Source organism: Balaenoptera borealis, assembly GCF_965194805.1.
Source record: "Balaenoptera borealis genome assembly, chromosome: 12".
Taxonomy (NCBI): Eukaryota; Metazoa; Chordata; class Mammalia; order Artiodactyla; family Balaenopteridae; genus Balaenoptera; species Balaenoptera borealis.
This window is the reverse complement of record NC_138869.1, coordinates 80,201,773-80,214,452: the sequence shown is the minus strand read 5'-3', so window position 1 is coordinate 80,214,452 and position 12,680 is coordinate 80,201,773. Positions and strand designations below refer to the sequence as shown.

Here is a 12,680-nt window from a genome sequence, read left to right as displayed (position 1 = left end):
GAGCTCTCCTCAGTAGCAACCGAGGGGCAAGTGGATAAAGGATGCTCCTGGGCTTGCATCATAAGCAATCCCCTCCCCCCAGAAATCTTCTCTCTAATAGAACCCGTGATGTCTGTAGGATCCATGGCTCCATTGCCAAGCTTGTTTGAGTTTACTGAGGGATCTGAGGTCCTTCTCACATCTGTTGGTATCTGAGCCCTAGACAACAAAGTAGGAAGCAATTTAGAGCTCCCTATCTCTCTGAGTCATGGTCCTCTGGACCCCACCAAGCACACCTCTTCCAGGGGGCCGCCAAGGTCATGTCTCCACTGTCCCCCCATCTTAGCCTAGGCATCATCATGTTTTACTCACTTACCTTTGTTCTGCTCTTCTTTCTTCATACCAAGTCTGATTCCTCTTCTTTTTCCTGATAGAACGTTACTTAGGTATTCTAAGATTTTACACAATGGCTGAGAACTCAATTCATGCTAAATTTAAAAGATGATGAGAAGGGGGTCTGCTCATCAGAGAGTCAGGGTCCCCTGGAGACTAGAGATTCTGCAATAAATGCCATTTTCCCATTCAAGTCTGTCTTGAGTAGAGGTAAAGAAAAGTCTTCCTTAAGGGAAACCAGAAGGAATAAATGCTTAGGAATATTGCCCAGAATATTCAGGTCATGGGTGCCTGGAATTCCTACCACTAATTATATCCTTGGATTAAGGTGGTGCTTCTCAAACTTGGCTGCACCCTAGAATCACCGGGGAAGCTTAAAAAACTGCTGATGCCTGAATTCCAGCCCAAGAGGTTTTGATCTACTTGGGCTGGAGTGAGCCTGGACATTGGTATTTTCCAAGCTCCTCTGGTGATTCTAATACACCAGAGTTGAGAATCCCTTGGATTAAGTCATTATGTCCCTAAGACCCTTGTTAACCTGCCTGTCTTTTATCTGGATGAGTACACATCAAGCTCTCATTATTTTCCATGGCTTAGATTTTACAGACATCAGAGAGAAGATTCCTGGAGGTCAGAGGTGGGAATGAGGCATTGAGGAAATAAATTCTGTTAGAAAAAGCCAGCGCAGATTAGAATTGGATTTGCATGGAAAGCACTAAGGGGCTTTAGAAAATCAGGGGCAAAATAAAGAAACTGGGCAACTCCGAAAAGGTCACTAAAAGGAAAAAAGGAGATGAGTTCAAAGATCAAAACTCTACCTAAGCCTGACCCTGTTTCCACTATCTTTTCTCCTCTTTTCAATTGTCCTTTTTATGTCCATTTTTCCAATGCAGGGGAGAACGTCACATGCCAAGATCCTATCATAGGTGTTGGGGAACCCGGAAAAGTCATCCAGAAGCTTTGCCAGTTCTCGAATGTTCCCAGAATCCCTGGGAGTCCCATTGGCGGGATCATAACTTACAGATGTGTGGGCTCCCAGTGGAAGGTCAAGAAAAACAACTGCATCTCCGCCCCAATAAATACTCTGCTCCAGCTGGCTGAGGTAATTCTTAAACCCTTGACTGTGAACTCTTGGTGGGGAGATGTGTCTAGCTGATCCTGTTTCTCAGCACTTAGGAAAATGGGCTTTGAGCTGCTTCGTGTTGCCCTCAAAGCTATACTTATTTAATTCCAAAGAAGATGCAACCCTAGAAATGCTGAATATTTTGCTTGAATCCAAATATGGAGGCAGCGAAATACGTGTTCTGCTCTAGGACCAGCTGTACAGCTTCACCTTGACTTCTTAATACCTTGTTTCCATTACCGCCAAGATGGAAGTCGTGTTATCCCCTCTAACTGCTCTCCTTTGAAGAATTTTTATATCACGCTAATAGCGCTAATCTTTTCAGAAAGGGGAGCAACACAAAAAGTAAGGTTCATCAGTCAAAAAAAATAGTTTGGGCTTTATGTTTTTACAAGTCTGAGATTTCCTTAATCCTTAGAGGTAAACTATAGTTACAGAAGGGCCTAGCTGACCTCTCTTACCTAGAATAGAGGTTACTGCCATGTGGTAGGAAAAACATGTTTCACTTCATCAAAATAAATATAAATTACCTCTCATACTTAAGTTGCTGAAAGTTCGAGACTCCTAAAATTCCATGAGTTACAATAAATGAGGCAATTAGTGGGGTTATAGCTCATGGTAACATCTTCAGACCATGAGCTATATTTGGGGCTAACATCTGGTTAGCTCCAAATCCTCGCATCCTGGGAAGAAGGACTGAGAAAAAAGGGTGATATTGGTTTGCATTTTATCTAATTATCTCTTGTCTTACATCAAACTCATTAAAATACCGACAATGTATAAAGCATTATTATAGGTGCTATCAGGGTAAAGAGGCCAAATCAGAACTTGACCTCTGATTGGGTACGGAATGTAGATGTTATATATGTATTAATTTGGGCTAGGATAATCAGGACGTTCTGCTTGCAAAACTTGGCATCTGAGTTAGACCTTGATGGGTAAAGCATCGGGAATATAAACCATCCCAATTGAGGAAGATAGAAATTATAATTTGAACTCAACATTGGGCCCTGGTCCCAATTCTAGATACTACATACCCTTTCAATGGAAAGGGGGCATGCTGACCTGTCATGCTCCGTCTAATTTATCCATTCAACATATGTTATTGAATACCTACTACATACGAAGTTAAATGACTATGTTAGGGGTTATGGGATATGAGAAGGATATAAAGAAATGCAACACATGGTTCCCATTGTTAAGGAGCTTATCATTTAATGGGAGAGAGATTGAAATTAAAACACAGGATGACACTGGTAGAGATGTCACAAATGTAAGTTCTGTTAAGTAAAACAAATACTTCTGCATTCAGAGGAAGACACTCCCCTGGGTTAGAACACTCATCAAAGTTCTTTATGGAGAAGACCAACTTTTAGTTCATTCTTTAATTATAGTGAGGAGTCAGATAGTTAGAAAACACAAATGTGATCATTATAGATAAGGTGACCATATAGTTTATCATCCAAACCAGGATACTTTTTGCTTTTTGGTTTTTTTGTTTGTGTGTGTGTGTTTGTGTTTGTTTTATTGAAGTATAGTTAATTTACAATGTTGTGTTAGGGAAAAGAATCTGAAAAAGAATATTTCAGATTCTTTTCCCTTATAGGTTATTACAGAATATTGAGTATAGTTCCCTGTGCTATACAGTAGGTCCTTGTTGGTTTTGTTTTCCCTCCCCCCCTTTCCCCTTTGGTAACCTTAAGTTTGATTTCTATGTATATGGGTCTATTTCTGTTTTGTATATAAGTTCACTTGTATCATTTTTGAAAATAAAAGAGGGCACTATTTATAATTACACTGGGACATCAGATATAAACCAGAACTGTCCCAGGAAATTTGGGATAGAAACCACTCTCATGGTCAGCGAGGTAAGTGATGAGAAAAAGCAGAGTGGCAAATGTGCTTTCATCCAGACAATCAAGTGACAATTTTATGCAACTTTAATCTAGTTCTCTAGCAATCATATCTACTTCCCTTCCTTTTTCTTTTCAACTAGTCATCAGGTTGACATATACTCTACTGTTCCCCTTCTGTGTGTGAGGTCTCATGTAATATTCCATTCTGAAGAGCAAGCACAGTTTAAGAGATAAGTACATTACCTTATGGGATATACTTATGAGAATGGAGGAATCAAAAAGGAAACTCAGATGTGAGAGATTTTTGTCATGGATGTATCAGCAGTATTTGATGACTGATGGGCAAGTTTTTTGGTTTTTGTCTGTCTGTGTCGGCTTTTGTTTTACTAGGCTTTGATGAAGAGCCCCTCTCAGGATGCGAAGCTCCCTTCATACCTAAAGAATCTTTCCGTTAGCACAAACCAGGTGAAACTTGAAGTCAACTCATTTCCTGGGAGCCTGGGAGCCATTATTAACATCCTTGATTTGCTCTCAACAGTTCCAACCCAAGTGAATTCAGAAATGATGATGGTGAGTTTGCTTAAGCCTTGCAGGAGTTTGGGGTCTTGTCTTTTCATCCCTCAGGACTTGGGGTCAAGAAACATAACTTCTCTCCATTGCAACTTCTTCTCTGTCTTATCCCGAGCAACGCTTTGCCAGCTCTGGCTTTTAGCATATCAGTGAATATTTTCAGTGTACATTTTGGGATCTTAAGAAGATTTCTTTAGAGAAGGTCTGTTTTAGTTTCTTCTTTAAAAGAGAATGAAGTCTTACCTGCTTTCTAAGAAAACTAGGAATGAAAGGTTTTCAGAATATGTACGAGGTGGGATTCTCAATGGTCTCTCACAAAGCATGATCTTTGAAGCAATCAGCGTTCTGAGAGGAAAGAGAATTCACCCACCAGAGTTCAAATGAAGAGACTTTAAGGAAAGGATACTTACGGAGGTAAAACCAGGAATTAAAAAAAAAAAGGTGTCAGGCACCCAGAGACGAGCTACATTTAGAAGCCCTTACTACCCTGAGGACTAATGCAGAAAGGAAAGGAAATAGTGCACCCATAGCCTTGGAGGAGGGATCACTGAGCAGGAGTTACAGTATTGGAAGTAGGTAACTATCACCAAAGGTGTGCTGAGAGTGAAATGAAGGTGCAGTGGGTAGCAGGAAAAATATATCTCAGCTTCTTTCTTCGCTCACCCTCTCATCTCCTGCCGATGCTTCTCATTGGCCAAACCCAACCAGAGGTAACTGGCAAGCAGTTTGGGTACCAGGAGTCCAAGGAGCTTATACAGATTTCCTAGGGCTGCTGTAACAAACTGCCTCATTCTAACCTCTGACTTTGTCTTCACATGACCTTCTTTTCTTCTCCATTTACCTTCTCCTCTTCTGTCTCTTATAAGGATACCTGGATTTAGGGCCCATTTAGGTAATCCAGGTTGATTTTTCTCTCAAGATCCTTAATTACATCTACAAAGACCCTTTCTCCAAATAAGGTTTTCTCCAAATAAGGGCCACCATTCAACTAACTGCAGCGTTCATCATTTCAGAGAACAGAACAAGGCAAAGAAGGACAGAGAGAAAAAGCCACTTCTCTCCATGGAGAGAAGCCACAAATGACAATTCCAAGTTTATGGGAGAGAGAATCAAAATGTTGAGCTAAAAAGAAAGATGCCTTTAACAACACTCCCATGGCTTACTTGATGCTCAGCATTTGAGAGGGTCTTCTGAGACTACCTCACCCTTGCTGGTGAGATACCACCCACCCAACAGCCTTTACAGGCTTGAGGTTTAAAATAAAATAAAACAATTAATAAATATCTCTGTCAGCCTGCTGAGTCGACCTTAGTGAGAGGTGGGGGTAGTTCTCACCGTCACGACCGCTAAATGTTTAGTAAGTCTCGCAGTTGTGAGGACCCATCCCCTGCTATTTCCCTCCATAAGAAGGTGGATCACAATCCTCCACAGCCTGTGATGCTGCATTTTTCTCTTCTCTTTTCTTCTTCCCTGTACCCACTTAGCCAGTTTCCAGGGAGATGTTCTCTTTTTTCTCTCTTATGATTGAAAACATTCGGTTGGTTTGATCCCATGCCTTGTCAATTACAGCACGTCCTCTCCACGGTCAACGTCATCCTCGGCAAACCCATTTTGAATACCTGGATGACGTCACAACAGCAAAAGACCAATCAGAGCTCACAGTTACTGCATTCAGTGGAAAGATTTTCCCGAGCCCTGCGGTCAGAAGATAGCACCATCTCCCAACCTAATGTTCAGATGAAGAGCATGGTCATAAAATCTGGCCACCCCAAATCCTACACACAGAGCTTTGTATTCTTAGACTCTGACCTCTGGGGCAATGTGACCATTAATGAATGCCAGCTGGAACACCTGCAACCAGATTCATTTATCGTCACCGTGGCTTTCCCAACTCTCAAAACCATCCTGGCCCAGGATGTTCCAGGAAAGACTTTTGCAAACAGCTTAGTGATGACAACCATTGTCAGCCAGAATATAACCACGCCATTCAGGATTTCGATGACTTTCAAAAACAACAACCCTTCGGGCGGGGTACCGAGGTGTGTCTTCTGGAACTTCAACCTCGCCAACCACACAGGGGGGTGGGACAGCAGTGGGTGTTATGTTAAAGAAGTCACCGAGGACAGTGTGTCCTGCAGCTGTGACCACCTCACATCATTCTCCATCCTCATGTCCCCTGATTCCCCAGATCCTGATTCTCTCCTGAAAATACTACTGGATATCATTTCCTACATTGGGCTGTGCTTTTCCATCTTGAGCTTGGCAGCCTGCCTTGCTGTGGAAGCCGTGGTGTGGAAATCAGTCACCAAGAACCGGACTTCCTCCATGCGCCACATCTGCATCGTGAACATTGCCGCCTCCCTTCTGGTCGCCGACGTCTGGTTCATCGTGGCCGCCGCCATCCACAACTACCGCTACCCACTCAACCAGACGGCCTGTGTGGCCGCCACCTTCTTCGTCCACTTCTCCTACCTCAGCGTCTTCTTCTGGATGCTGACTCTGGGCCTCATGCTTTTCTACCGCTTGGTTTTCATCTTGCATGACACGAGCAAGTCCATTCAGAAGGCTATTGCGTTTTCTCTCGGCTACGGTTGCCCTCTGGTCATCTCCGTCATCACGGTGGGGGCCACCCAGCCCCGGGAGGTCTACACGAGGAAAAATGCCTGTTGGCTCAACTGGGAGGATACCAAGGCCCTGCTGGCCTTCGTTATCCCAGCACTGATCATCGTGGTGGTCAACGTGACCATCACGGTCGTGGTCATCACCAAGATCCTGAGACCTTCCATCGGGGACAAGCCAAGCAAGCAGGAAAAAAGCAGCCTGTTCCAGATCACCAAGAGCATTGGGGTCCTCACACCACTCTTGGGGCTCACCTGGGGTTTCGGTCTCGCCACCGTGTTCCAGGGGAGCAATGCTGTGTTCCACGTTGTATTTACCCTCCTCAATGCCTTCCAGGTACGTTCTGCAGGGCAGCGCTCTCAGGAAGGATCTATAATGATAGAAACACAAACAGGGGTAGGAACGGGGAAGGACTTTTGTTCATAGGAGGCCCTAGCCCTAAAGAACGGTAATGACAAGAACTCAATGAAATAGAAAGGGCACATTCCTCTGCTCCCATGGAACCTCATGCCTCTTATCACCTGAATTATAATTTAGTCGCATATGCACCTCTCTTCTAAATGCCCTGATAATGCAAATAGGAGGAAAGTCCCTTCCCTACACTGGATTTTGCTGTTTATCTAACATTATCTTGATGCCGTTTATTATCTCCTAAATGAAAATACCACCATTAAACCAAACAATCTCTCCAGTTAATTTCCACAAGCATTAAATGAGCTCTGCCTTGGTGAGGTCAGGGGCAGCATCTGTCTTATTTATCAGTACATTCCTAGTGCCTGCAAAGACCTTGGCACAGCCTAGGTGCTCGGTAACCATTTGGCAAATGAAATGAATGCTCTGTACCACATAATGGGTTCTCAGGAAACATTTTTCTGAAGGATGAAAGAATGAATGCTCTATGTAAGGTAGACATTTTGCTCCTTTATGTGAAAATGAAAAAGACATTCTCTTTGCTCTCCAGCCGCAAGTAACTATAATACAAGCCACGTTGTTAGGAGGGCTTTAGCAGAGGTACAGACAACAAGCCTTTGGAGCACAAGGAAGGGGATGCTTAATTCTGATTCAACCAGTAGATCAGTGGTAGGCCTAGGTCCCCATGAGCTGGTGAGGATCCAGGGCATCTGGAGGTGATGTCAAGACATTGCCCTGCCAAGACCATGCAAATCCTAACTTCTGCTACTGGGTCCACAGCTCCAAACTCTAAGGCTCATGTCTAATGATGTTTATAATATGCCTTGACTAGAAGGGACTGATTATTCCACCTCATGCCCTATGTTCTCATCACAACTACATGAGGGCTACTGTAGACATAAGACGTATGTTTAATAACATAACCAGCAGGATCGCCAGTGCACAATTGGGTGGAAATAGGGAAATTGAAAGTATCCTTATGACATTATAACATCAAAGGTCCCTTGGTGTGGACCTACTACATCATTGTCATCTACTGGGCCATAAATGCAGATGTGGAAAGAGGTAGTACAAACTCTATGGCAGGTGAACAATACTTCCTATTTTGCTAGACTAGAATATGATTAATATAATTAATATGGTTAAAATGCACTTCTTCCCAATTCTTTTTTCAGGGATTATTCATTTTACTCTTTGGATGCCTCTGGGATCAGAAGGTAAGAACAGTGACAGTCATGATCCTAGAAAAGTCTAAATTGCAGTGACATGTTGAGTTGACAATGGCTTCTTTTAAATGATGCAGGTACAGGAAGCCTTGCTGAATAAGTTTTCACTGTCGAGATGGTCTTCACAGCACTCAAAGGTAAATACTTCCTTTGTAGAGACTTTCACAAACCCCTCTCTCTCCACTACCAATTATAACATAGATTATTCCACTGTGTTTGCTTCTTACCTGATTCTGCCTATTAAACGTAGTCATGGAACGGAACTAGCATTAAGATGCTGTCCCCACATCTTTAAATAGAAGTTACAAATAGCACAGTTAATATCAACTGGAGGTTAAAACCAAATTTCAATGAGAAGCACTCTTCTGGGGAAACTCAAGGCCATAAAGAACAAAATTTGAAGAATAATGATGAATAGAATTATCTGTAGTTCATCTTGGAAAATAACTATTGCACTTAAATATATTTGTTTTCATATGTCAGAAGATAATAAACCCTATCAAACAGTAAAAAATGTATTTGGAAGCTATTTCCCTAATACCGGTGGTGATATTACAGTGTTTCAAAAGGTGGCTCCCCTGCTTAATTTGTCTGAAATAGAAATTCATGCTCATCCAGCCTCTCTCCTTAAAGTGAGATGAAAGATGCTGTCAGCGACCACTAGCAGGCAGCAAACGAATCATCCTACAGATCAAAACTGGGCCTTGGTCTAACACGTTTGCTTTGTAATTCTTTTTTTATTTTCTAGTCAACATCCCTAGGTTCATCTACTCCTGTATTTTCTATGAGTTCTCCAATATCAAGAAGATTTAACAATTTGTTTGGTAAAACAGGTACGTGCTGACCTCTAGATGTTTCCTGGGTTGACCTAAACATATTTGCCCTGGGGGGAATCTCACACCCCTACTGTCCCACTGCCCACTTCATGGCATTGACCCATAATGGCCTTATTTGGGGCAGAGGTTAAATACTTGCTTATATTTTCCCAAACAACCAAGAGGTTGGTACAGAGGGCAATTGCCTTCAACTTGTGGAGAGCTCTCCATAAAAACTGTATCCACCATAAAACTGGGAACTGTAAATTGCTGGCCTGGTCAAACACGGAGTTCTCTTCTATTCCTGTTATATAAGAATAGGTAGGTCATGTTTATGCGTTACAGTGCAGCGAAGAATATATTTGGAGAATCCTACCATAAGATCCCATGCTGTGAGTTTCATTTCCCTTTTTTTTCCCTTTTCTTTTTTTGGAGTGTGCTTCTTTTACACATCGACATTTATAAAACTGTGCATACATATGCGGGATCACCCAAGTTAGCTGTTCTATTAGGGGCATGGCGCAGTGAACATTTCCTCCTTGTATACATAAGATAAAGAATGTTAATGACTTTGGGCAGTGGGTCTCAGCTATTCTGGCAAGCTGAAACTCCTGTCCCATGTCACCACCACCTCCTCCCCTTTGGAAAATAGGCACCAGACTTCCTTTCAGCTCCTCAAAACTGAACAAATCTCACAAATGAAGAAATGTATCAAATGTATCAAAAGCCTTCCTGACTAAGGCTTTTCATATAAAGCAAATTTTGAGAATGCTTATTAATTATTGAAACTCTGGAGAACTTGGTGTTTTGAGCTTCATTTTGATGCATTACTCATGAAACTGGAGGACCTTCACTTTTGCTTGGACCTGTTGTGAAATGATCAAATCTCCAGGGTATGTTAGAACGATTCCCTTTGGCCAGCACCGTCCCTGGATCATGTTTACCATTTGCATGAAAGCAAGAACAGTGAAAACTCTATGAAATGATTCCACAGAATCAGAATTATGCAATATGTAAGGTCAATAAAATGTGTTCATTGTTTCTGAACCAGTCAGATCAAGAGTTGGGGTCTTGTTCCCAAGGTCCCGGGGCCTGAGAGCCCCGGCCATTGCCACTCAGCCTTTCAGGGTCATTAATGCAGATCCAGGTTGGCCTATTTGAGGGTTCCATAATCACTGTAACTTTGGTTTGTGTTGTCAGCAGCGAAAAAGGGCCCCCCAGGCAATGATGGAAACCTTGTTAGCCGTGGCAGTCCGCCCATCTGATGGTAGGGTGGGCACTGTGTCGCTTCCCCTGCCCAACACACAGCCCCTACCGTCCCCGTGTTCAGTCCCCACCCCCCTGCTGACACGAGCCTGTGCAGTAGCTCGAGGGCCACCCGCCCTGCTACACCCACCCTCAGCACTTTTGTTGGCATTCTCTGACTCCTGCTGCTTTTTTGGTCCTGCCTTTTCTTCTGTGATTTTCTCTTTTCTTTCCTTTCCTCCCTTTCCCCGGCTCAGCCCCCAGGCCCCACCCAAGAACTTCCCAAAGTCACACCAACCCAAAGGGACCAGGGATATTCCCTCCCACGGATGCCCCCAGGCCAGTGCATGTGGTGGCATGCCAAGGGCTGCCCCTGTCGCAATCTCCCTGTCTTTTGTAGAAATCTGGCTGCTGGTATGATGTGAAATAGTTGGTGCTTGTCTTGTCGGCTGCCACGCATGCTTGAGAACAGCTTTGTTTGTTCTCCAGGACTTCTGGGTCTGGGGAGGAGGGCAGGCATGTGTTCCTATCCAGGCATGGCCTGAGCTTACCTGGCTCCTGGAGTAGAGCGCCCCCTGGGCGGTTAGCAGAGGTTCACACCCCAGTAATCATGAAGACTTGGCCTTCCCCTGAGCTGCTGTTCTGTTTTTCAGGAACATACAATGTTTCCACCCCAGAAATAACCAGCTCATCCCTGGAAAACACATCCAGTGCTTATTCATTGCTCAACTAAGAACAGGAAAATCCAGCCCATGGAACCTCTTGGGGAACAGTGGACATTCTCTGAAAAAGAGATCCTTTCCAAGCCATGGATAAAATGTTTTCTCCGCAGGCTTCTGGGAGCAGATGCTGAAGAGACTTTTTCATTAGGGAAGGGGCTTTCTTTTGTAAATACAGACTAAAAGGAATTGTTACATTTATGTTGCAGCCCTACCACCCTCACCCCTTGTGTGATACCGACTGTGTATAGTATTTAAGTGAAACTCAAGCCAACTTCTCTGTCTATATTGTAAAATAGAATTTCAGAGACATTTTTACTTTTCACACCCTGGGCCCAAAGATAAGCTTTGATTAAAATAATAAGTGAAAGGCTAGGACCTAGGAAATACTTCAGTGAATTCTAGGAAGGAAGGAAGGAAGGCAAGAAGAAAGGAAGAAAGAAGGGAGGGATGGAGGAAACTAGAAGGAAAAGAAAAAAATAGAGAAGAACAACATAAGGACCACATTTTAAGATTTCCATGTTAATGACCTAATACAATTGCTTCTCGTGTGCTGCAACCCTGAAAATTCAAAAATGACTCCAAAATGGAAATCGAAAATTAGCCGTGGAGAAACTTCAATATCTTCCTGGTATTTCCTTAGTTAAGAGGGACCAAAAAAAACAAAGGCAATGAAAAACTTAGGGAGGAAATTATATCAAAGATGCTTTCAAGTGGATGATAATATTTACAAGAAATTCATAGAAGAAGACATGATTCTCCTGATGCTAAACACATACATATATGCTACTGTATGTTAAGGCTGGAGCTAAGTGGAATGAATAGACAGAGAAAGTGTGATGACCATGCTTTATTAGATCACAGCAGACCAACTGCTGATTACACTTTTATAGTTTAGCAGAAAAGCCTTATGTTTTGCTTTGTTCCACTTTTTGAAAGCAAAAAATATATTTTTTTATATCCATTCATTTCCAAATGTGATATATTGCACTGAAATACAGAACCCCCCTCAACTGTCATATATTTAACAGCTTTAACCAGGTACTTTTCTGTGCATGATAGAATAGATTTTAATGACCTTACAGCATTGTATATTATTATTGTAGTTACTGTGGATTTAGGGGCCCTGGGTGTGTTGTATAGCTCTCTATGTATTCTTTCAGTTCCTAATTTCCTAGACCAATATACATTAAGAGTTTTCTACTGTCTAATTTGTGTTTATTCCAACCACCTGGAAATCTTCTAGAAAGAAATTTTACAACCAGCTAGTCTGTGCTCCTGATGACACTTTACCTTGATGAACAGATGGTGAAGATTGTTTGTGAATTATGTGCATGTGTGTATTTTGCTTGTGTGTGTGCACTTCATAAAAATACAAAGATTACAATAGCATCCTTATCAAAGTTAACCATGTAATGCCGCGGAGCAATGAAGCCCCTGTGCCACAACTACTGAGCCCACGTGCCCTAGAGCTCATGCTCTGCAACAAGAGAAGCCACCGCAGTGAGAAGCCCGCGCACCGCAACGCAGAGTAGCCCCCACTCGCCGCAACTAGAGAAAGCCCGCGCGCAGCAACAAAGACCCAACGCGGCCATAAATAAAATAATTAATTAAAAAAAAAATGTTAACCATGTACTGTAGCCACAGCAACCATACATTCCAAACCAGAGTCGGATCCCAGGGAGACAGTGAAACAGAATAAAAATGTGGGGCTTCTCTGAAAA

General features: G+C 42.7%; 1 protein-coding gene across 8 annotated transcripts in view; it reads left to right on the top strand.

Annotated features, from left to right (window-relative positions):
• Positions 1 to 12,680, top strand: part of ADGRF5 (adhesion G protein-coupled receptor F5) — a 109,266-nt gene extending 96,586 nt beyond the window's left edge. For 7 of the 8 annotated variants that reach the window (XM_082347556.1, XM_082347558.1, XM_082347559.1 and 4 more), the window contains 7 exons: positions 1,266 to 1,474; positions 3,742 to 3,921; positions 5,491 to 6,876; positions 8,127 to 8,168; positions 8,255 to 8,314; positions 8,926 to 9,010; positions 10,891 to 12,680. In XM_082347556.1, the coding sequence (XP_082203682.1) occupies positions 1,266 to 1,474; positions 3,742 to 3,921; positions 5,491 to 6,876; positions 8,127 to 8,168; positions 8,255 to 8,314; positions 8,926 to 9,010; positions 10,891 to 10,970 (2,042 nt within the window). In that variant the 3' untranslated portion in view covers positions 10,971 to 12,680. Of the gene's footprint in view, positions 1 to 1,265; positions 1,475 to 3,741; positions 3,922 to 5,490; positions 6,877 to 8,126; positions 8,169 to 8,254; positions 8,315 to 8,925; positions 9,011 to 10,192; positions 10,260 to 10,890 lie in introns of all 8 variants that reach the window. The other variant, XM_082347553.1, reaches the window with a different exon arrangement.